At 42.8% G+C, this 23961-nt stretch overlaps 1 protein-coding gene across 1 annotated transcript in view; it reads right to left on the bottom strand.

Moving 5' to 3' along the window:
- The window catches only part of Gli3 (GLI family zinc finger 3), a 277309-nt gene that overhangs the window by 100177 nt on the left and 153171 nt on the right, over nucleotides 1-23961 (bottom strand). Inside the window, 1 exon segment of the mRNA XM_051167959.1 lies at nucleotides 17695-17800. Within this exon segment, the coding sequence (XP_051023916.1) occupies nucleotides 17695-17800 (106 nt within the window).

Raw genomic sequence — 23961 nt, 5'->3', positions numbered from 1 at the left:
ATAAAATATATGAAAGATGAATGCTAAAGAGGTATAAATACTTTTCAGTATCAAAATGTAAATGAAAAATACATTAAATGAAATAAAAAAGCCTCAACCATGGAATGGACCAAAGACAGGAAAGAATATTGGAGATTGAAAATAAGTTGGAGAAACTGTAACATTCAAAGAAAAGATTAAATTTATATATATATAAAAAGTAGGAATACTACCTTCAAGATAGGTAGGACACTATGTCAAGACTAAATCTAGGAATCAGGAGCATAAAAAAGGAGAGGATTTCATCCTAAAGATGTAAGACATTGTCAACATAATGAGAGTAGGAGGTTTCTGGAGCAACAAAGGTTCCATTCGGAAAGCCTTTGTCCATACCTGGAACTGTTTCTCCTACTTTTTTCCTCTAAGTTAACACAGTACCCACTGGTGACAGTACACATACACACACACACACACACAGAGGGAGAGAGAGAGAGGGAGAGAGAGGGAGAGAGGGAGAGAGAGAGAGAGAGAGAGAGAGAGAGAGAGAGAGAGAGAGAGAGAGAGAGAGAGAGAGAGAGAGAGAGAGAGAGAAGGGGGTAAGATTGTTTAGAGCAGCTGTTCTCAGCTGTGGGCTGCAACCCCTTGGGGGTCGAATGACCCTTTCACAGGGGTCTCCTAAGACCATTAAAATACAGATACTTACATTACGATTCATAACGGTAGAAAAATTAGTTATGACGTAGAAACAAAAGTAAATTTCTGGACAGGTGTCACCACAACATAAGGAACTGTGTTGAAGGGTTGTAACATCAGGAAAGTTAAGAACGACTGGTTTAGAGGAACAAAACAGACCAACAAGGGGAGCAGAGCGGGAACCCAAAGGGGTGAGGACAAGAGAAGCTGATGAAAGGTTTAATATACATTCAATATATGCCTATAGGAAAATTTATTTAAAACACAAAAAAGGCAAATAACACCCTGGGTCTAAAACAAAATACGCATAAAAACACAAACATCTTGATTTTGAAACATGCTGCCACCCAGCAAACAGCCACGCCCCATGAAGAGCTAACTATAACTGTAAACTTTCTGACCCTTGTCCAGGTGCCACATCTAGGTAAATAATGAAGAAGCCCATCTGTCACACGTTGTAGAAAATCTGAGTTTGAGCCATGACGTCCATAAACTAAAAGGGAAAAATGACTTGTAAGTACACATTTTACAGACACATGCGCACAGGTGCACATATGAACTAACAGAGACTGTGACAGCATAGGCCAGAACTGCAGAGGTTCAAACCAGTCAAAAATCCCAGCACAAAGGAGCCGAAGTGGGCACAAAGTCCTACCCTTAGCCAAGAAATTATTTACAATTATTTACAGGGGTGGGGTTGGTATTCTTCAATGGAGTGACACTGGACATACAAACCACACTGAAATGTGCTATACCCCATGCTCAGGAGCACTTGGCCAGCAGAAATAGGAGTCCCTGCTTTCTAGTGGCTTTTCTTTTGCTTTTTTGTTTTTTTGTTTTAAGAGAGAGAATAAAAGATGTGTGGGTAGGAAGCGGGGAGGGACCTGGGAGGAATGGGAAAGATTATGATAAAAATATATACTGTATGTAATTCTCAAAGAAATTTTAAAAAAGCATTAAAAAGATTAAATCATCCCATGGTTGTACATTTATCTGGATGGTTCAATAATTTTAGACAAAGATATTTTTACAATCTCAGAAGAAATAATCTTGGATTTGTTTTACATGAGAAGTCATTTTGGGTACAGGTCAATAATTAAAAACACAATTTTAGGGTCCAAGAAATTGACCTTGTGCTGAGCCTACTTTCAGATCTAAAGGGAAGATGCTCACACCAAGGACGGTATATGCAGAATTCGGAGGCACAAAAGGAAGGCTCCACCGTTCATCAGAAAATGGGTCTCTCTTTTTCCTTTCTTCATTCCGGTGACAGCGCTGCCATCTTTGTAGCTACTGATGTCCTCTCTGGGGCACACTGCCGCTAGCTTTGATGTTATTTCCAGAAGAAATGATAGGGTCAGGCTTTATGCTGATGAGGCCTGATGGTGATTGACTGAATGAGGGGGCCATGAGCCCAACAACACTTTCGTGCAGAGGCCAGAAGCTCCCACAGCGGAGGACTTTAGAAGGGACTTTAGAGCTATTACATATTTTTGTATTAACAATTTTTCCTACCTAGGTTTGAACACTTTATCTTTATTCTTAAAATCCTGGAACTGCTTGGATAGAAGTGTTTATACATAACACACACACACACACACACACACACACACACACACACACACACACTCACACACACACTTCTAAGCCTGAACTTTTAGGGGAAATTGAAGAGGCTTTGTGTCAAGTATGACTAAATCCAGCCTTTCCATATCAAACCTCTGCTAGAAAATTACTGTGTGGATGATAAGGCAAAAAGATATAATAAAAAGTGACTCTACTCAATTTACACTGCAATATTGGTATGACTGAATATTTTTCATTCAGGTGCCTGATAAAATCACTAAACTGTATTGCAGATAAATAAAGGAGGCTTCTGTCAAGAATAAACACCATTAATCATGAAGCCTTACCCTCTCAGAGCCTGTGCTATGCATCTTCACAAATACACTGCACAGCCAGCTCGCAGCACACGCGGTCCTCTTTATGCGCTGCCAGGCTGAGGGAGCCCTCGTTTTTCATTTTCTAAGATGTAGGCAGCAGAAGCATTCTGAAAACATTCTCTCTCCATTTTAACTTTGCAGTTTTCCAAGTAGCTTCATTGTTGCGAAATTTAGAAAAGGGTGGTTGAGATCTTAGTGAGGAAAAAAAATGACAAAGGGGCGTTTTTCTTCCTTATTTTGGAAAAGACAAACAAGCACACGTTTTCAACTCTAAAATGGCATCACTTTAAAGATGCAGAACTTTGAGAAAGAAATGTTTTTGTCTTCTGTTTTGCTTTAGTTACTAAGAGAACTCTGATAGACTGATTCAAATATAGTTTTTATTTTAAAAGCTTTTATCACTATAGTCAATGAACAGAAAAAGGAAATGAAAAGAAAGCAGTTGTGTTAAGAGACACCTGAAGCTTCCTTATCAAGTGCTATTTCACACACACACACACACACACACACACACAAAAAAAAAAGACTGCAGATTACAAAATATGCTCAGATATGAGTGTTCAAGGGTTGGGGGAAAGATGTAAAACCTTGAACACAGGACTTAAGTGTGGGATTAGATATGTTTAGGGCATCTCCCATTTGCCAAATCTCTATGCTGTGGGAGACACTGTGCTTGGTACTCCACATGTGCCCCTCACTGGTTCCTAGGTAAAAACACTGGATGAGTCGGTGAGAACAGAGTTGGAGAGATGAACTAATCTAACAATAACCTATGGTTTATGGAATAAAATGACAGGTACACATGCATGGGGTAGAGCCATGCTTCTCGAATCTCAACAGCCCATTTCCCAGGGCCTTCACAGTGGAAGACCAAGATCAGGGAAAAAGTTCAAGGATGCACTTAACCTGTGGCAGAGCTGAGAACCTGGCTTGGGCTCAGTTACGTGGAAATAGGAAGCTGATGGGATTAGGGCAGTCAGGCCTGGCTTGGTGGCAAATGCCCTTAATCCCAGCACTCAGAAGGCAGACTGATCTTCATAGTGAGTTCCTGGTCAGCCAGGGAGACGCAGGGAGACCCTGATATAAGTCAGAATCCATGGCTAATGTTTGAGTGTTCTGTTTGGAATTACATGCAGAAACCCAAGAAAGCAAGCTTAGCATTGCAAACATAGTGCCAAGCAGAGAGGGCATGTCTCAGAGGCAATGAATTCTTCAGTGAGGCCCACGCCCAAATCGTCACCTGGGGCACGCATCAAGTATCACTAGCTGCCTCGTATGTTTCAGCTCACTGGGAATCCAGAGCTAACCGGAAGCAGGAAGTACCTCTGCTGGCCAAAACCAACTGAACAAATCCCTGCTGTCAAAAGGAACAGTGGTGGAGAGACTGACAACCCAGCCCTCTGGGGAAGTCTTTAGGCTCAGATATCAAGAGCCAGGGTCAAATCAGGCCGAGAAAAATTGAGAATAAAGCAACAGTAGCCCCAGGGACACTACTCAAGACTCTCTTCAAAAAAGACCTGGGTATAAATAGGTCTGTCCTATTTCTATTTGTATGTGCAGGGTTTCCTCATGAAATCTGGGTCTTCTGCCTTGAAGTTCCAAGAGAAAACTATTTCCAGCTCCATCACTCATAATGTAGAATCCTGGCTCAGCACTATAAACTTCATGTGCTTGAATAACACAAAGATTCCCATGACCTCACAAGTCACGACAACCAAGCAAGGCAAAGATCACAGGTGGAAGCCAACAAAGCAGAGGAGGACACTGGGATGGCTCAGTAGTGATGCTGCCTACTGCCAAGGCGGGCAACCAGAGTCTGATGAGTCCCTACTCCTCTGACATACACAAGCAGAATGTGGCCTGCACACATACACACACAGAGACAAAGAAACAAACAACAAATACATGTGATTTTAAGGCTGAATTGTTTGGAATTTGCTGTCTTTTTCCTGCCAATAAAATTTTTAATCAATAAATGAATCACATCTCACCACACAGAGACCTACCTAGAAACCCTCTTCCCGTACAAACATTCTTTTATTATCATTTGAATATTTTTGTTCTCATTCTCCAATTCATTTTCCAAAAATTTAAAGTTATTTTATCCTTTGAAACTCATAGTTTACATACAAATTAATCATATGTATATAGTACACACATATTCATGTATATAAAGTATGTTAATCCTATCCGCTCCCAGTCTTCCTTCCTAGAACTTTGTTCTTAAAGTAGCTAAAGCTTTGCAAACTGTGTAACTAGTCTACTGACACCGCAAGCGAGGTACAATGCATTAGAAAATTGACTATCTGCTATTTATTTATTTATTTATTTATTTGTTTGTTTATTTATTTATCTTAGGACAGCCTTGGCTGTCCTGAACTCACTTTGGAGACCCAGACTTACGAAGGTCCCCCTGCCTCTGCCTCTCGAGTGTTGGGATTAAAAGCCTGCGCCACCACATCTGGCTCTACCTGGTATTTGTTAATGCAAGTTTAAAAACATAATTTTGAATTTAGGAGTTATTCATCTCTCTTCCAGCTATAAGCTATGCTTCAGGGGGGAATATACAAAAAAGAAAAGGAAACAGCCATGTCTGAGACATCTGACTACTTTTAATTTTTGTTATTTCTACAGAGAAGACAATGCACTTTTATACATGATGTCAAGATTTACAAGTATGAATGCCTAAAATTCAAAAATATAAATTATGAGATAATTCACACACACACACTCACACACATTCTCACACAAACACACACTCTCACACACACACGTACTCACACATGCTCACACCCATACACACACACTCACACAGCAGCTGACACTTACTAACTGGACATGAGGAGGGCAAACCTGCACTATCGGCCTTCAGTTGTCTTTTCTGCATTCAAAGGAAAGCGAAAGGCTTAGCAGCTCTCTTCATTGATTTTTAAAGCTGATAATGACTGCAGAATAGCCAGGTTACAAACTGGACTGAACCTCGAGTCTTCTCACTAGTGACACTTGAGGCATGCCGTAGGTGCCCGCGTTAGTCATTCTGCAAGCGTTCTGCTTGGCAAAGACCTCAGGCAGATGGAAGCTATAGACTGAACAGGCAGGCCAGAGCCAAATGGACTGGAAGAACTAGGAGACTTGTGGCTCTGAGGAATGCAATTCATGCAGAAAAGCGTTGTCAGAGCCGGGGCAGGGGACCTCGTGGGAAGAAAGCAAAATAAACAGTTCAACAAAGAAAACAAAGACTGGCCAATGGCCTTTTCTAAAGCTTGAGTACACTAAGACTTCACTGGGTGCCCACGAAAAGACTGCATCAAAGAAGACCCTTGCAAAGCAAATAGACCAAGGAAGGAGGCTCCCCTCCCTCTACACACTGGAGGAGGGGCTACACTCTGCTTTTCCTTCCCATTCAAGAAGTAGAGACTCCTTCCAAGGCAAATCTCTCCTCCCCATAAACAGAAGCCTCGAACAGTGACCCACTCAGGCCAGGCTCTGGCTGCGTTGAAAGATGGAAAGGTGAGCTCAATCTAGTGATGTGCATTTGCTTCGGATCTCAGAAGGAAACCACAAGAGAGACGTGCGGGGGCAGCCAGGTCCAATCCCTACAGCCTGTTGCCTACCTACGAACAAGGAGCCACTCCTGAAGTGCTCAAGGACTCTTGCAGGGAGTATATGACACCCACAACTGAGGCATTGTGCACTGGTGAATGGCATGCACCAAGGCACAGCGCAGCTTCTTGCAGCAGGTAGCACCTGCTTTAGTACTAAGTCCATCTCTTCCCAGTAACTCTTGAGTTGGGGAGCCCTCCTCTACACAATCATGGCATGTGTACCCAAAATCTCATATCAAAGGAGCCCAGGGTCTGGCCATTTAAACCAGATTAAAATACTTCAAGCTGACATCCTTTACTTTTCTTGATACTTTCATTAAAATGGAAGATCATGAAGGCTTTTACTGCCAACTTTCTCAAGGACTAGTTGCCATAGAGAAAATCAACAGGAGTGGGCATAATGTGTGTGTGTGTGTGTGTGTGTGTGTGTGTGTGTGTGTGTGTGTGTGTGTGTAGTAAATACAATAAAGACCTGTAAGATATCTAATATAACTTTAAATTAAGCAAATAGAGTAACACTTAGAAGTCAGATCGCCTGTTAGGGCTCAGGTTTGTAAACTTGTTCTGGGAAATTCCCTCGGATGTTTATATCAAATGCTGAAAACAGTTCAGGCTAGAAACTTGGGAATTTGTTCTCTGGAGAAGCTAGAGTTTAGTTTATCAATAAGAAGCCATTCATAGTAAACTAGTAGGGCTTTTTAAATGAGAAACGTAAATCGGAGTAATAAGTTTTAGTGATTGCTCTTGTAAATGGCAGAATCCACCTAGACCCATATGATAGGACATACAGACCCCTTAGGCATTTGGTAGGACTTAGATATTATTAAAATGCATTTCAACTAGGACATGGATCTCCTGTGATGTCTAGCTTATTTTTTGGTAGTAAAAGTTGCATGTACCCATGTGACAAAATTCTTGTAAGCCAAACCCTCGCTACCTGCAGTGGCTCAAAACAGGGCAACAGGCACCCTAGAAACAATTTACAGGTTTTGCCTAGCAGTCTATGGATGAACTTTTCAAAAGCCTTTAAAAATGCATGCTGACACACTCTGTGAGTCCCTATGAGTATCTGTCCTGCTGTGTCTGGGAAACACTCGTTCTTTGGAATTACCCACCACCGCTGGCTCTTACTATCTTTCCTCTCTTCTTCCACCTAGATCCGGAGCCTTAAGGGAAGGGGTGTTATAAAGACATCCCCTTTAGGACTCAGTGCCTCCAAAGTCTCTGTACAATGACCAGCAGAGGGAGGGTCTCTCTCTGTTAATTCCCATCAATAGCAAGAAGCTTAGTCAGACAAAACCCCAGCAGGGAGGAGTGGGCACAAATTCCCCGCCCCTCTCCCCAGCCAAGAAGCTGTTTGCAATTGATCCCGCTGGGAGAGGGATCATCAGTTTTGTCCAGCAGAGTGGTGCTGGCTGGATCAACACACTCCCTCAGGAGTACTTTCCCTACACAAAGAAACCTTCAGGTTGCTTTTGTTGTTGTAATTGTTTAATGTGCTTTTTTGTTTGTTTTGTTTTAGCTAAGTGGGTTTTTTCTTTCTCCCTTTTTCTCTTTTTATTTTTCATTAATACATTCGTTCATTTATTCTTTTGTTTTTTTTCCAAGAGAGAAAACATGGGGCTGTTGGTGTGGTGAGGTTATCTGGGAAGAGTGAAGGGAGAGGAAAAATTATGAATAAGGTATATTTATTATATGATTTTCTTTAAAAATAAAGGCAATTCCTCCTACTGCAGAAGTTCATGTAATTCATTTTAGTGTTTACTCAGGTCTAAGATGGAAGCCAAGGCTATATTCCTTTAACAGTCCCAAGTGAGGACTTCATGCTATGAATCTGTCCCTTAGTTGTATAGCAAAGTTTTAAGTACCTATGACTTTTAAACATTTGAGATGTTGTTTAATATAATATTAGGTCAGTGCATCTGAGGCAGCTTGTGGCTTTGGGCCAGAGGTCTGAGTGCTTTTCTTCCCTGGAATGTACCCTCATGCTCTACAGCAGCTCCTGAAGTTAAATAAAGCTCCTGGAGGTGAAAAGTAAGCATCAGTCACATCCCAGAAATCTACAATAATGACAGTTCTTGCAAGGCATCCCCACTGGTGCAATAGTGGCACAAGCATCATGAGAGTGTAAGTCCCTGTGCACAAGATGAAACTCATACCAGGCCCCTTTATCAGGCTAAGAACCTATGGCCAGACAAGTCACAGACCCACAGACCTAACACTACTATACTCCTAAATAGACAGAGCATTAGACTGATTCCTAATGGCTCATCACTGTACCCACAGATCAGTGCATCTCTCCGCCCTTATCTGAGAAGCTTCTATGTGCAGTACGTGGTATTTACCATAGAGATCCACAATTGGCTGTCTTGTAGAGTTAGAGACTTCACAATGCTCACCACTAAAGGAAACATACACACGTTTCTGTGCCCCAGAACGCCATCCAATGTCCCTTCAAGGATCACTATAGAAACAGGCAAGGACAGCGTTTCAGCAGAGGCAACAGATGAATACAAGGTGATAAAGCCGTACATAGGAACTCGTAACAGTAACATTTGCAACAGATTAGCAAAACCTGTGCAGGCCCACCCGGGACTAAGTGCAGTATGGAGAGAAGAGTGAGGCATATAATCCCACTTCTTGCTGTGGAGCTCCCAGCAAGTGTTACCTACTGGGAGACAGACACAGCTTTCTTTACGAGTGCAGCTACTGGTAAATTAACCTGCGCCTCCTAGGTAGCACTTTTTGGACTCGGGGTTCAATGGGGATAGATCTAGGAAGAATTAGGCAAGGAAAGTGACTATTACCCAAAGACACTGTACGAAACTCTCAAAGAATAGGATTTTTTAACTTAAAAAAGAAAGGCCTTTCTTAAAAATTACAATGTCCTGGGTGTGGTAACACACATCTGTAATCCCAGCACTCAGCAGGCAGAGGCAGGCGGATCACTGTGAGTTCGAGGCCAGCCTGGTCTACAAAGTGAGTCCAGGATAGCCCCAAGGCTACACAGAGAATCTCTGTCTCCAAAACCAAAACAAAACAAAACAAAAAGTAATCTCTAGATCTAGTTTTATTCTTTGTTTCATTTTTGTTTGTTTTTTTTTTTTTTCAACTTGAGAGTTTGTTGTTGTTGTCTGTTTCCTACAAGCTTCGGAGTTTTAAAGGTTGGTGCAATGTCACTCTTCCATCTGAGTCAGAACAACCCAAGGGAAACGTTAAGGATGCCTGGCCTATTCTGGTATGTCTTCTGAACAGATCACAACAAAACAAAAATGGCAAAGATCACGCTTCAAGTCCTCCCCAGCATGCTTACCTGACAAATGTTGTGTAAAAAGACGCTATCTCACTGCGCATGTTGTTTTCCTGCTTTCTTTCCATCTTGCTGGGATCCTCCGAGGTGGGAAAATCTACATAATTTGGCATTTAGGATTCAAAGAGTTCACAAGCCAGTTCTAGAAACATAACTGCGAACATTTTATTTTCCTGATGAATGCATTTCCCTGGGGGCAGGTACAGGGCTATGGCAGTAACAAGAATGAATGACAGACAGCCTGTGTTCTGGGCCCTTGTTTCCCCAGGGAAAGTACTTAAATGAACTTGCTGGGCAGCTAGAGGAAACAGCCTGTCCTAGGTTAGTGCAGAGTGAGCTCTTCCACCTAAGACAAGGAGGGACTCCTGGAAAGTGCTGCTCTCAGGTCTAGGTGGGCAGTGGGGCAGTGTTTGTGACCTAACACTCACTTCCAAGTGTCTTTCTGTGGGGAGAAACTCTGCTCAAGTTCAATATTTAGAACTCATATTTTGAAAAATAAATAAAACAAATAACAGTAAATTTCTGTTTTCTTTGAAGCCAGGTTTAACATGAGTGGAGGCATTGTGCTCAAAGAAAAAAGTCGGTTACAGTCCAGTACCTCCCAGGCCCCCACAACAGGTTTGACAGCAGCCTCTATAGAGTCGGCGGCTTCCGGCTCAGTGACTGTGAATGCCTCAGCCAATATCTGCTCTGGACTGTGTTGCTGAGCACAGCACAAAGAACACAGGAATTTTTTTCCCAAGAAGCTGCCACTCGGGCTCCACGAATGTACGCTGTAATTAGGACCTGTTTTCTCTGCAACTGAGGAGCAGGTTCAATATTTCAGTCGTTAGAAATACTGCAAAGCTGAGAAACCAATGTGTTTTGTGTTCATTTCTCGATGTAAAGTAAAATGTGTGCTGGTTGATCAGAACATGTGTTGTCTACCCATGACAATTTTAAACATTTAGGAGGTGACACTCGATCATATAATCAAGCCAGTGGTGGGGGCTGAGCGTGAAGGTCAGTGGTACACTGATCCTGATGCTTCTAAACTTCTCTGCATCTATTTTGAAAAACTACAGTGGAACATTTGGACTTATTTTTTGAACTGAGATGACACTCAGTGGGGACTCCGGGCATCGGTGTGAAAACGGCTGGTGTTCCCGTAAGCTGCCCTGCACAGCAATCACCATAAAACGGGGCTGGAGAAGGTACGGTTTAAACCGAGGCTGGCACACTTGGCACATAGTTTCCCAAGTCACACTTTCGATGCTGCAGTTACTCACCTGAGCCCTTACTGTTAAAAGTTGCTGTAGAACTCGTACACAGTGGTTATCACTGTGCTCCAGCAAACTGTACTGACACAGATCGTGGGCTCAGGGGCCACACACTAACTTAGGTGGCTGTAACCAGTAGTCTGGTAAGAAGACACCCAAGCGGGAAGATGTTAAGTGAGGAAATAAGCATAAATATCTGAAGAAAAAGAGGTTCCAGGAAAATAAACACTGAGGGCGAGTTAACGAGGCTTGAATTCTACTGGGTATACAGGGCAGCTGCTGGTTATGTATGCATGTTTTAATGCAGTCTTGTCAAAAGTAATTAGGCATGCCACACCTATGGCCGGATGTGTCCCCTGTCCCATCAGCCTCACACGTTCTACAGCAGTGAGCACTGGTGTCTAAGTTTTCTAGCTAGGGAGAAACTTTTAACTCAAAAGCCTGAACAAGTATGCGGTTTTTTTTTTTTTTTTTTAACAGCACTTCTCCAGATTGTCATGTGTTCATCTTTGCATGTTGCAGAAGCCAGTTTCAGATACCCACCCCCTCCCAGAGGTGTTGACAGAGTGAGCTAGGCAGGACCCAGGCCTGCAAAGTGTGTGGTATTCGTTTTATTAGCAGAGTAAGAGCAACACAAGCAAGGAGTGTGGACTTGAACCCTTGAACTAAAATACAGGTATGGTCCCCTCCAAAGCGCTAGTGCTCTTATGTTTGAATGCCTATAAGCTTAAAATGGGACTAATTATAAAACCCCCATCATAGGCTTGGGGCAAGTGTCATGGTCGATAATTATGGAAAGCCTTGAAAATTGTAAAATTGTGCTTAACACACAGTAAGTCATCAGTAATGGCTTGGACATTATATATATATATATTTTTTTTTTCCCACATAAACTGTTTCTTTTGTCCCTTATCCATGAAATTTTGCCATTCATAATATAACTAGTACAATATATATTATATGAATGTAATATATGATATATAGAGAGAACACACACACACACATATATATATATATATACATACACACACATACACACACACAGTACCATATATATACACACACACACCCGTAGTACCCAATTGCAAGGAGACAAGAGATACCCACAGCAATAGCTAATTTACTATAAAAGGACCAGTCTGGCTGTGGGAAGCATTTACCACTGCAATTGGAGCTTTTAATAGAATCTTAGCAATCAAGCACTTTGGATTTTTCACTCCTGAGTGTGATGGCTTTGTCGACGTTAGGAAACATACTCTAACAAAATGCAACAAATGAAAATGAGAAGAAAAAAAATGATGACAGCAGCCTAATAAGCAGCAGTCCATTCTCATCTCCAAAAGCTATTCATTTAGGCGCCACAGGGTTTGCAGCACAGGCTCAGTCACACATATGCAAAGAACTACACAGTCTTTGCCGCAAGAGACACAATTACAATCTAGTTTTTTACTTTTTCTGTGTGGAGCAGTATTTGTGTTGCTACAATACTCAATGTAACCAGACACTATTATACTTTACCAGTCTCAGAGTCATCTATGGTAGATCCAAACACTGGAAGATATTTTAAAAAATACTTTCTTCGTTTTAAATTATGCTATTAAAATGTTCCAAACAAGTATGCTCCAAATATAAAATGTTGCCGAGTCTCCCTATCTTAGTGGAGGATTCCTTCAGATTGAAAGGAAACCACTATTTTGCGTATGCACACATCGCAGAGTTTTAAGTAAGGGGCAGGCTGAGGGCTTTTTTTGAACAAATATTACATGCGCTCCCAATAAAAAGTTGGCACTAAAGAGACGCTGAATTCAACGGCACAGGGAAGGAAGGAGCAGCCCAGGTCATCTGCTTACTGTTTCTCTCTCTAGATATTTACCATAATGATGTATCTTTTCTTGCACTTTCTCTCTCTGGGAAATAATGAGCGCAATCATTCTCCAAACTTGCTGCTCACATTCTGCTCTCAAGCCTAAAAGGCTGTCTAATCAAGGGGCGAAGGCTCCCTGGCCCCGATGTACTGCAGCTCAGCGGAAACATTCATAGTGTTCCCTGCACTTCCTCCCCAGGCAGCGGGAGGTGGGCCGCGACTTGGGAAAAGAACAGCTCTTCTTAGAGTGATTGCAGTGAGCGGAGCAGCCTCCAAGCAAGCCACCCTGACTCAAGGAAAAGAGCCATGACGGTGCTCATTTCTCATTGGGCAGCAAAGATAAAGCCGCTTTTCTAAGAGGAAGCAGTGAAGTGGAAGGTTACGCACACCCGCGCGTCTGTGTCATGCCTGGAGATGCAGTCTTGTGAAGGGCTGTTTGCATCCAGTTCACGAGGCAAGCGCAGCACTCAGTTCCACCAGAGAGAAGATCAGATCACTGGGGCTTGAATTATTGCGATGGATTAGTAACTAAGGACTCGGCTTTGGAAAATGAATTGCAGGCCTCGGTATAAAGCGAGGGGAGAGTCCAAAATCTAATTCATACTGGTTCATGAATGGGAGAGACTTGGCTCAAAGACTTTTTACATACAGAATAGACCCCAACACACCCTGGGAACCCTAAGGGAATGCGAATGAAATCATACTGGAATTCAAAACATCTTATAATTTGGGTTTCTAAATATACATCATGTCTGCTTTTAAACCGAAACATGATCAAATAAGTTCCAATGCTAAAAATGCACACACACTCAAAACAAAGCCACATTCTTCACTGCTGTTAAAAAAAAAAAAAAAGCTATGAAAATATGAGTGTATTCTGCAGGAGCATGTTATAACTGTGTAACTCAACAGCTGTCTACATTTTAAAGAAGTTTTAAAAGTTGGTAGTAACGCTCAGTGTAGAGGGCTTCCTTAAGGCCCAGAGAATACAGTCCTACAGCCCTGATGTAAACAACTCAGGCCGGGCAAGAGAGAAGGCTGAACAAAAGCTGTACGTTCCTGCTCCGTGTGTGTGTGTGTGTGTGTGTGTGTGTGTGTGTGTGTGTGTGTGTGTGTGTGTGTGTGTGTGTGTGTGTCTACCTTCAGGGTTACTGTCAATGCACCCAATGTGCGCAGTAATATGCTAAGCGGACTTTGGTGCTTTCTCTAAACGTGTGTCTCAGCATACGTAGAATCTGTGATCATAACCAGAGAGAAAGAGAAGCTCCAACTGTCTGTTGGGCGCAGGCCTGGTGAGTTCATTCCGAACAACTCAGAAGATGAGGAAAGGGTCTCACAGTCCATGTCTAAGAAACTATTTGAATGACATAAACACAATGAAGCCATTGTCCACTTTATGAAACAACTTAATGTGACAATCCGCAGTGAGAAGATACCTATGCCATGACTCACTTTCTAATTTAAATTAGTGATTTTTGGGCTGAAGGAAATAACATCAACAAATGCTAATGTTATTCCTAGAACTGTATTTACTCACTTAAATCTCTACCCTTGAGCTACCCTGCTCAACTGGAAACCATGGCTAACAATGTGAGAGTGAAGAGAGTGAGCTAAAGGCATCATCTCACACAGCAAACTCAGTTTTAAACACAGGCTGACATATTTCCGTACATATTTATAAGGCTTCTTGGTTATTATTGGGCTGTAATTGCGGTTGTTCTACCACCTAATAAGCCATGGTTGGAAAAACAAAAGCAGGTTAATTTGTGATTTCCGCTACTCATTCAGAGGCAAATTAAGTGTCAAACAGCTAATACAGAGCATATTTCATTTTATGAGATTTTAATTTAATTCTGCACCGTATCATTGATGCCTTAATATAGGGTGGTTTATCTAAAAAGAGGGGCAATTTATAAACCTTTTCAATAGAATCTTTAATGATGGAATATGATAGCATAATCACCGCAGTGCCTGCCATCGTTCTGAACACTGGTCTGTCAGCATTTCCATCAACATAGGCCTTGTTTTCCAGAGACTTATAATTTAGTTTCTGAAGTTGGCAGCAGAAGAACAATTGTGTTTACAAAACAATGAGAATATCACCAAGTTTTACCTTCCTGTAATTAAAAATGTTCACTCTAGAAGCTTGGTAAGCTCACTTGATTTCATTATCTAGAAGACAATTATACAGCAAGCATTTTGGGATTCAAATTCTGTATAAGATACTTGTATAGCTTACAGTTACTACTTTGAAGATTTGGATATATAAGCCACATTTGCTATCCACACCCTCAGCTTTTAACAATTACAGGTGTGCCCACACCTGTCAGAAGGGGTACAGGCAGATGGGTCATCATGCAACAAGGCCTTAAACAACTTGGTACCCCGATATGTCAACCCTAAGCATTTATTTAAAGACCCAACCTTTACAGAGTGCATACATGAATGCTATTTTATTGGGTTCTTCCTGCAAGCCAGACAGCTTCGTTTTAATGAAGTAGAAGGACCACAGCACGTAGAATTTGCCAGAGCTTACAGAACAAGGTGAACCTAAATGGTAAGTCAAGCATCCTGATAACTCAGCCACCACTTAAAGACTGGACCAGCATGGCTGGCCACTGAGGACCACTTACATGACTCTGCCTGTTCATATGCTGAGCACTTTCCACAAGCCAGCAAAGAGTAAAGACAATTCCCGACAAATTACCAAGCAAGAAAAAAACCATGACACTAAATAGGTATGCATGAGAGGCTACAGCCACAGCCTCCAGGATATGAGCCACAGTTCACCATGCAAAGGCATGGAGGACAGGGCGAAGGGAGTGTCGTGCTACAAAGGCATGGAGCTGTGACTTGCTCTAAATGCCTAGAGCCCGTGTCATAACCTCAGTATTCCCCCACAAATCTGCTAGGACAAGGTGAAGTGGAACAATCCCACCTGCACATCCAGAACGTTCTCTCAGAACCCTCTAGAACTTGTCTCTTGAAGCTCAGAACTGTCAAGCAGCCTTACATTACAACTTTCTGATACTTACACATGTAGGCTGCTCAAAAACAATTCAGCCAATTACTGCTTATCTATCTTAAAACTTGGCTGAAAGAGCAGAAAGCACTAGGATGCTCAGAAAGCCAAGCTCAAAGTCACAGCCTGAAGCACATCGTGGCCGTTTCTCAGCTCTTCCAGGATGACTTGCCTTACCCGTGTCACTGCTTGTGCTATGAACCCATGCAGGGCCCAGACTCGGGACTGCAGGAGGCTTTGCTGTGCCTATACCTCTGCCAGTGGACCAATAAGTGCAGTTTTAAAGTGGTAGCTTACTACTTGAATTTACTTACATGATGAACTATGGTAAGGCCAGAGGAAAGAGTCTGGCATATTATTTGAGCTCAGTTAAAACGAAATCTCTAGAACATGTATTTTGAAAGAGTCGGGAGCTTCCAGACGCCATAGACCATCTGATTTAAATTACTTTACCAGAAGGAATCAAGTCTGGGCAGAATTAGCCATCTTTGTCTCCAAGATACAGGACAGAACCTCAGCTAAGATCCACATGGTCCCAGTGATACCATAGAAGTTGTGTAAGACCAGGTGAGTCACAGGCCATCTTGCTAACTCAATTAGAAATTCCCTTCCCTTTGAGTAGTAGGACATCAGCTGGTCCTTTGGTTTTCTGTGCATGCATTCTTGGGCGTGGGGGGTATTTCGAGACAGGGTTTCTTTGTGTAATAGCCCTGGCTGTCCTGGAATTCTCTTTGTAGACCAGGTTGGCCTCGAACTCACAGAAATGTGCCTGCTTCTGCCTCCCGAGTGCTGGAATTAACAGCGTGCTCCACCGCACCCAGTTTGTGCGTGTATTCTTAGCAGGCCTCAGAATTCTGTAAATGCTTGCATTCCAGTAAAAGTCACAAGAAGAGTAAGTCAAAAGTCTTTGCCTTCTCCCTCTGTAAATACCCACTTCTGCAATGCTTACAGAAGTCTCAGTGCAGATTTATTACTCACCTCGAGGCAAATCTGAACGGAATTACAATTCAGTAATGGGAGATGGATCCCAAAACCGGCTGGTAAAATATTATATGTGTACTTGGGCATGCAGTTAGGACTGTTAATATCAATTAATTCTGTTCACAGAGGAGGACTTGTTTTAAAACAACTTCATTTTTCTTCAGCATACCATATAATTACACAGCTGTAACTAATAGTCAGAGAGACGCAATCCAGCATCTATATAACCAGCATTATTCTTCAAAGTATTATTCCCGCTTCTCTAACTTCACCGTCTCAGAAAGAATGGTGATTATTACATATGACTACATGTGTATCAAGGCCATTAGCAGGGTGCAGCAGCCCCCCCTCAAGAGTGCATCCAATTATTACAGCACATGACAGTTTTCCGGATAACATTGCAGAAGAATGCTCTGTTAGTTTGTAAATCCACAATTCTTTTTCTTTCCCTTCAAAACCAAGAGAGATAATATTTCTATGAGATCTTATTTTTTCCTTTTATAAGAAATACATTTTACCATCACACTCTTTTATCTTATGTGAACCATGGGCTTGATCACATTTGCCATTTTGTTTGGGTGACATTCTCATCAATCAAGTGACTGTTGGTATATGGACCATGGGGACTGTGAAAATCGTCCATAAACATTTCATTTTGATCCACTGTAACCCTTGGTCAGAACTTTCAGGTAACAAAAATTTTAATTTCTGGAACTTCAAACATACATCAGAACCAAACACATATTGGTAGCGGTAAATGTTCATTAAGATTTAACTTGAATGATTTAAGTTTATCACTCACAGCTGTTTGTCTCTCATCAGGAAAATGCTCAGAAACCAGCTGCAAGCTATGCCATGTGACAGGCATCCTCAGAAAGCACAGGGTTTGATTCGGTCTACGAACTGCGAGAGCCTTGCCATGCTTTAAGAGTAAATCTCACACTACTGTCGCAGCTTCAAAGCCCAGAAGACATGCATTAACAGAACGGCCTCAGTACTTAGGTCCATTTCATTAATGGGTACCGTTTTAATACTTACACATGTAACGGAGGAATAGGAGATGGATCGTAATGGTAACGGCCCTCATGATGTCTGGCGTCAATTGGTACAGGAGGATGGAAGGCAGGGAAAAGATGAGGAGGGTCTGAAAAGGAAAGAGAGCACACCGTACATAAAACGAATATGGAAAGAGAGGACACCTTACATAAAACGAATGCTTTGAGATGGCATTTCAGCTCAAGGCAGACTGACGGAACCAAGTCTCTTTTAAGAATTTCAAGAGCTGAGAACAAAGAGATGGGTCAATGATTGAGAGCACTTGTGGCTCTTGCTGAGGGACCTGAGTTTGATTCCTAGCACCCATGTCCAATGGCTCAGATCTGCTTATAACCCCAGCACCAAGGGAAACAACACCTTTGCCTGGCTTCCACGGGAAACTAGCACATAACATGTGCACATACAGACACACATACACACAACTAAAAATAAAACTGTAATGTGAATTTCGAGGACAACTATTGAAAGCTTATGAGGAGGCTCACTCACATACTTGTAGAACTATAACCAGGCAAAGAATGCCTGCCTGCCCTGGAGAAAGAGAGCCTACGAGTGTACTGTACAACCTAGCAGAAAAGCAAGAATGGGAGGAACAGCACAACTTCCTATTCTGGAAGGAACCCTGCCCGGAGGGAAGATAAGCAGGGTACACAAAACTTGAAGAAAATTATACTGTCCAGGGAATTTTAAATAGGCACATGACAGCAGTAACATATTAGTGTCATGCCCCTGATCTTTTTAAAGCTGGCCTTCCCTTGGCTTCTGCTGGTATCTATGTATATATATTTGCATCATAATGCATGATTTAAAAATAAAATAACCCATGTTTCCCTTTCTCCTGGGCCTAAGTTAGGCCTCCATAGTTCTAATGCCAGGACACTCAAACCTCCTCTTTCCCAGAAGAAGAGGCCTATAGACCTAAGTGGGAGTAATGGTCAGACCCACTATGCCTCATCAGTGGGGGAGAATGGGGAAACTGAGGCAACTGTTCCCTTTGCAGCCACCTTCTGCTGGTCCTCACAGCCTGTCCATCAGCTGCTAGGTCCCGTGTGTGTGTGTGTGTGTGTGTGTGTGTGTGTGTGTGTGTGTGCGCGCGCGCGTGTGTGTGTGTGTGTGCGTGTGTGTGTGTGTGTGTGCGTGTGTGTGTGTGTGTGCGTGTGTGTGCTCTACTTTTACATCATCTCCCAACCCAAATTCACTCGTACCTGCTATCTCTTCAAGTCTGAAAATGGAGATTTATTTAAAATATAGTGATCTGCTATGCGAATTGAAGGGAGCTTCAGTGGGCTTTAGAACCAGAAGTATGACTGAGAGTTTGTCCTAGTGTCTGTCCTCCCAAGGGATAAAATAAGGGAACCCAAAACCTGTACCTTTGGCACGGGTGCTAAATGACATCACAGCAAGTATGTCAGAACATGATCCCTTAACAGTGCCGTTGAGCACTGACAGTCACCTGTCACAGCAGAGGCACACACAGCAGAGCACTCCAGGACACTGATGTGCGCAGCAAACAGCCCTTAGAATGGTACCCAGTTACTTCAGGGATTCCGAAGGTTATAAGCAGCAGGCTCAAGGGCATGGTCAAACAGAAGCTATAAGCAGGTTTGTGCACCCTGAGCAGCCACCGGAAGGTACAAACCTGGCAACAAAGTCTGCGAAGCTGTGCCAAGCACACCAGGCAAGTGCGTGAACTGCACCTCCGCAGCTGACAACAGTGCAGGCCAGTTGAGAATGTCAAGTAACAAATGTAAGTGGACACGGGTGACTACTACATCGCTGAATTCAGGTGAATCCCATCTCCCTCTACCTCTATTTCCCAATTTTTCTTTGATAATATCTTTTAGAATGAAAGCTGCACTCCAGTCCCCGCCCCCCCCCCCACGTTTTCCCCTATGGCCTTCCTTAAAGATTTAAGTACACCCAGGACAAAAAGGTAAGAGGGGAAAACTATGAGTATATCCTGACTAATTACAGGTAGCCTCAATGTTCAAAACCCAGAATATAGTGCAAGAGGTATATGAAACTGAAGAATGCTATTTACTCAATAAATCCGTGTGCCTGTTTAGTATCAGGCAAAGAAGGAGTTAACAGTATAGAAGCAGAGAAGGAATTAATTTGGAATTATCAAATCAGTGTCACTGTGGCATCATGAGGAAATCCATCAGGTGGGGTTATTTAATCACTTGTCTCACCTCACATAATGCATAAGTACACATGCAAAAAGTCTACTGTGTTTTAACAATCAGTACTCAAAGGATATAAGGTGGTGCTCTTGTAACAGCTTGCTAAGTTTTAGGTAGAAGTTTATTTGGCCATGTGGTAAATTCACTGTTACACTTAACTCAGCCATCCTGAGGTGAAAGGTCATGCTATGGAAAACCAAAATGTCCTATAATTATTTAACCAGCTTTGGTGAAAGTGGCCTTATCCATCCTCCTTAAGACAACATAAAAAGCTAAATGGGACCGCTTTTGAGACTAGTTGGAAAGTAGACCACATTCTCACTGAGTGTCTGAAGTTTGAATTCTGAAACAAACCCACATTAATCACAATGAAATCCAGCATCAAGGTAGGAGGAGTCCCTTCCTTTCCACACCAGAACATACTTGGCTCTGCAGCACCCTCCCCTTCCCCCACCTGTGCGCCATCACTCTTGGAAATAAAAGAAATACATTTAGTAGAAGTGTGTGGAAATTAAGCAATTGTAAAGCACGGTCCATGTCTGAAGAGGGTCTCATATGCTGGCCTCTAGTGGCACTGTGACAACTGTGTCAGGGTTGATGGATAAGAGGTTACTTGTAGTGCTAACATCCGACACATCAGTGGATGGTGGGCACTACTACAAATGTGGCTGACTTCACATACAGAGACATGGCATGCGTAATATATCCCATATTTAATAAATACCTCCCACGTCCAAGAAATGAGCCATTATCTTTTATGTTCACCTTTATAACGAAGTTCCTAGTGATTATGTATCCAGGGAAGGAGACCAAAGAGTTAATCCAATAAAATCAAGAGTGCCAGGACAGTGTCACAATCTCTTGACTGCAATGGCTTGATCATTGACACTGAAGGCACTTTCCCAACTTTTCATTTTCAAGAAAAGTTTCATTGTAGTTTTAGTCACAAGAGAGGAAAATATGAAAGACAATTGCTGTGGCATTGAGTCAAATCCTCCCCTGTTAGGTTTACAGCATTTTGTGAATTTGAAAGTTAATTCTATATATATCTGATAGCCCTGTTTATACAAAGTGTTATGGTCAAGGAAACTTATGAATTCTTAACTCTGGAACTGGACCTAAACAAAGGACAGAAAACTAATAGATGTGATGGCATGTAACCAAAAGACAAGTGACTGCAGTTCAGGGTTTTTCAACTTATATGCTTCCCTATTGATTAAGTTTGGACAGGATTTTCTGGACGGTGGAAACCCATGTGAACATAATACCTTTTATTGCAGGTTATTCATAGTAATCATCCCTCTGAAGCCAGTTTTTGGGGGAGAACTGGCAAAGACACACCTCTTTTGATTTAAGGCATGGTTGACACTGCCTGAAGTTATAAAGAATGAGAGGACCACCACTCCTCTAACACGTGCAGCATCACACGGGAAGGATCACAACGGTTCCTTAGAGGATGCTCCCCGGTTCAGCAACGCCTGCTTCACCTTGCATCCTGGTTTGCTGTTTCTATGCATCAGCAGCATATTCCATCACAGACCCTGAAAGCTGTCCAAGAAAACCCACAAGACAAGAAAAGGTCCCTGTTCCCAGAAGCCATCATAATCAGCCACCTCAAGGTTTATATTTCACACATGAGCAGTGCAGCTGGGGGTACATCATAACTCAATGTATGTGTAATATGTTACAGAGCCCTAGCCATCTCTTGCCCCAGGACGTGACAAAACACTCCATGGTGACTTCTCCAAAGTCAGGCGAAAACTGCTGAAGCAGAAGGAAGTGCCACTAAACCTGGCTCCCTCCTATTTATCATACAATTTCCTGACTGATGGCTCCACAAACCAGCTGCTAAGTGCTGTGTACTCTACTGTCAGCGAACTAACGCGCTAAATAGAAGACAGGGAGAATAATGTGCAGAACCAGTGGAGTCAATCTTACTGAGGGAATTAAAATTCCAGTGGGCAGGGGTGGGTCTGCAGAGCCATGGTAAGCAGGGGACTATACACAAGCAAGGCTGCAGAGGTGATTTATTACAGACCTGCACAAGGTTTGGCTGTGGTACTGGAGGCCTCTGATACTAAACAGAGATTTGAAAGGTGTGTCCTAGCAAAGTCCTTAGACTTATGGCTATGTAATTGGCTTGATGTCCTTTTAAACAGAAGCGCATAGTAAAAAAATATTTGAGCTGGGTAGAGTTGTCAGTATGCAGCTTCACACTGCCTGTCACCATGACAAGTACTAGGGGTTCATTAGAGATGAGAGGCACTGAGGTTTGGGTCTAGTCACAACAGCATGGGTTGATCATAAAACCTATGGCCAGGGAATCCCAAAGCCGCATGGAGACCGATCTTTAGTTACAGCCCCCTCCCAGGAAATAGTTTCAGTTTCCTCGGGCTATAAGATCTCTTGGATGCCATCCTGGGAAACTGTCTTTTAAGGTTTGACATTTACATACAAAAAATGGAGATTAAAAAAGGAGAGATCAAAGTCAACTCAGTCAGTGCCCTGAAGGAGTAATTCACCAAATGATGCCAGAGTGGCCTGATTGCCCAGGAGGCAGTAGATTAGAAATCAACAGAAGTACACTGCCAGGTACAGAAGTCCTCCTGGTTGAAGTAGGTATCAGCGTGGTCCAGCCTTGGGATTGTTTCAAAACCAGAGCTAGCAATGCTGCACCTGGTGTTAGACACCCCTGAACATGCTGTCAGTAAAGAGACCTTAAAAGGATGCATGGACAAAAGTCAGTCCCCACTCTCTACTCAACTGTGGAGAATGTCCTGCCCATTGGCTAGATCTGGGTAAGGGTTCGAAGTTTACTGCACGTATTGTCCTTGGCTGATGCCATAGTTTGAGCAGGACCCCTGAACTCTGGTGCCCCATATTTGACCATATCCCCTGGATGGGGAGGCCTGGAGGCAATCACAGGAAGGACAGCAGGCTACCAAGAAGAGACCTGATACCCTATGAGCATATACAGGGAGAGGAGGTCCCCCTCAGTCACAGTCATAAGGAAGCGGAGTAAGGGGGAAATGGGAGGGAGGGAGTAATGGGAGGATACAAGGGATGGGATAACAATTGAGATGTAATATGAATAAATTAATATAATATATATATTTTATAAAAAGGACGCATGAGCTTCCGTGACAAAATCCACTCTGGTAAATTTAATACTTATATAAGATGAGGACTTAAGCTGGAAAGGAGGGGGAATGAAGAAAGGAAAAGCCAGAGCAATGGTAAGAAACTCCACTGATGGAAGGAACGGTCTAGGGTGGCACCCCAGGCCTTAACACGGCTTCTTTTAAATGTGCGGCGTCCTCAGTCATTGCCTCTTCCAGGGCCTGGTGGCCTGAGGGAGACCGTGTGATAGCTGACTTCAAGATCTAGACTGACTCACTAGCTCGGACTCTTGCTACTCCTGCCTATGGTCATGTGGCACCCAGGAGGAACTGATCTGGCCCCTCGGGAGACATTCCAGGTACTTCGCCTCAAGCCTTGAGTGAGGCAGCCTTCGGTTCTCCTGAGAGGAGTCTAAAGAGTCCTACTGTACACGGGCAGAACAGGCCTGTTCAGTATCCACGTAGCATCACCCCGAGCACCCCACAGAGCACCAAGATCTTATTCTTCTCAGTGCGTGCTGGATGGAGCTGGATACCTTGTGAGACTTATGAGCACACATCGTCATGTTTCTGTGGCACAGGTGATGCGAAAGTGCCAAACACCCGCACCTGCACCCAGCACGTGTGGTGTTATACAACAGTGATAGTTATGACCAAATGACACCATGCTGTGAAAGTTTTAAGAAACAGTAGCTCTGCACACTGTAGAAATTGTGTAGAGGTAAAGAATCTGTGTGTCAAGCCGTCGCTGTTCTGTGCAAGCATGTAGGCAGCACGAAGTGAACTGATACCTACCACAGCACTCTCACCACGCTGCACTACAGTTCATCCTCTTTGCAGCACTCAAATCCCTGCTATACTCTCTTACAGATATAACTGGATGTTTTCCACAACAAAGTGATAAATGACTCTCTACATGTGATTTGACAAAAGAATCACCAGACCTT

Source organism: Acomys russatus, chromosome 3, assembly GCF_903995435.1.
Source record: "Acomys russatus chromosome 3, mAcoRus1.1, whole genome shotgun sequence".
NCBI lineage: Eukaryota > Metazoa > Chordata > Mammalia > Rodentia > Muridae > Acomys > Acomys russatus.
Note: the sequence above shows the minus strand (reverse complement) of the source record. Positions and strands in the feature narration are given on the sequence as shown.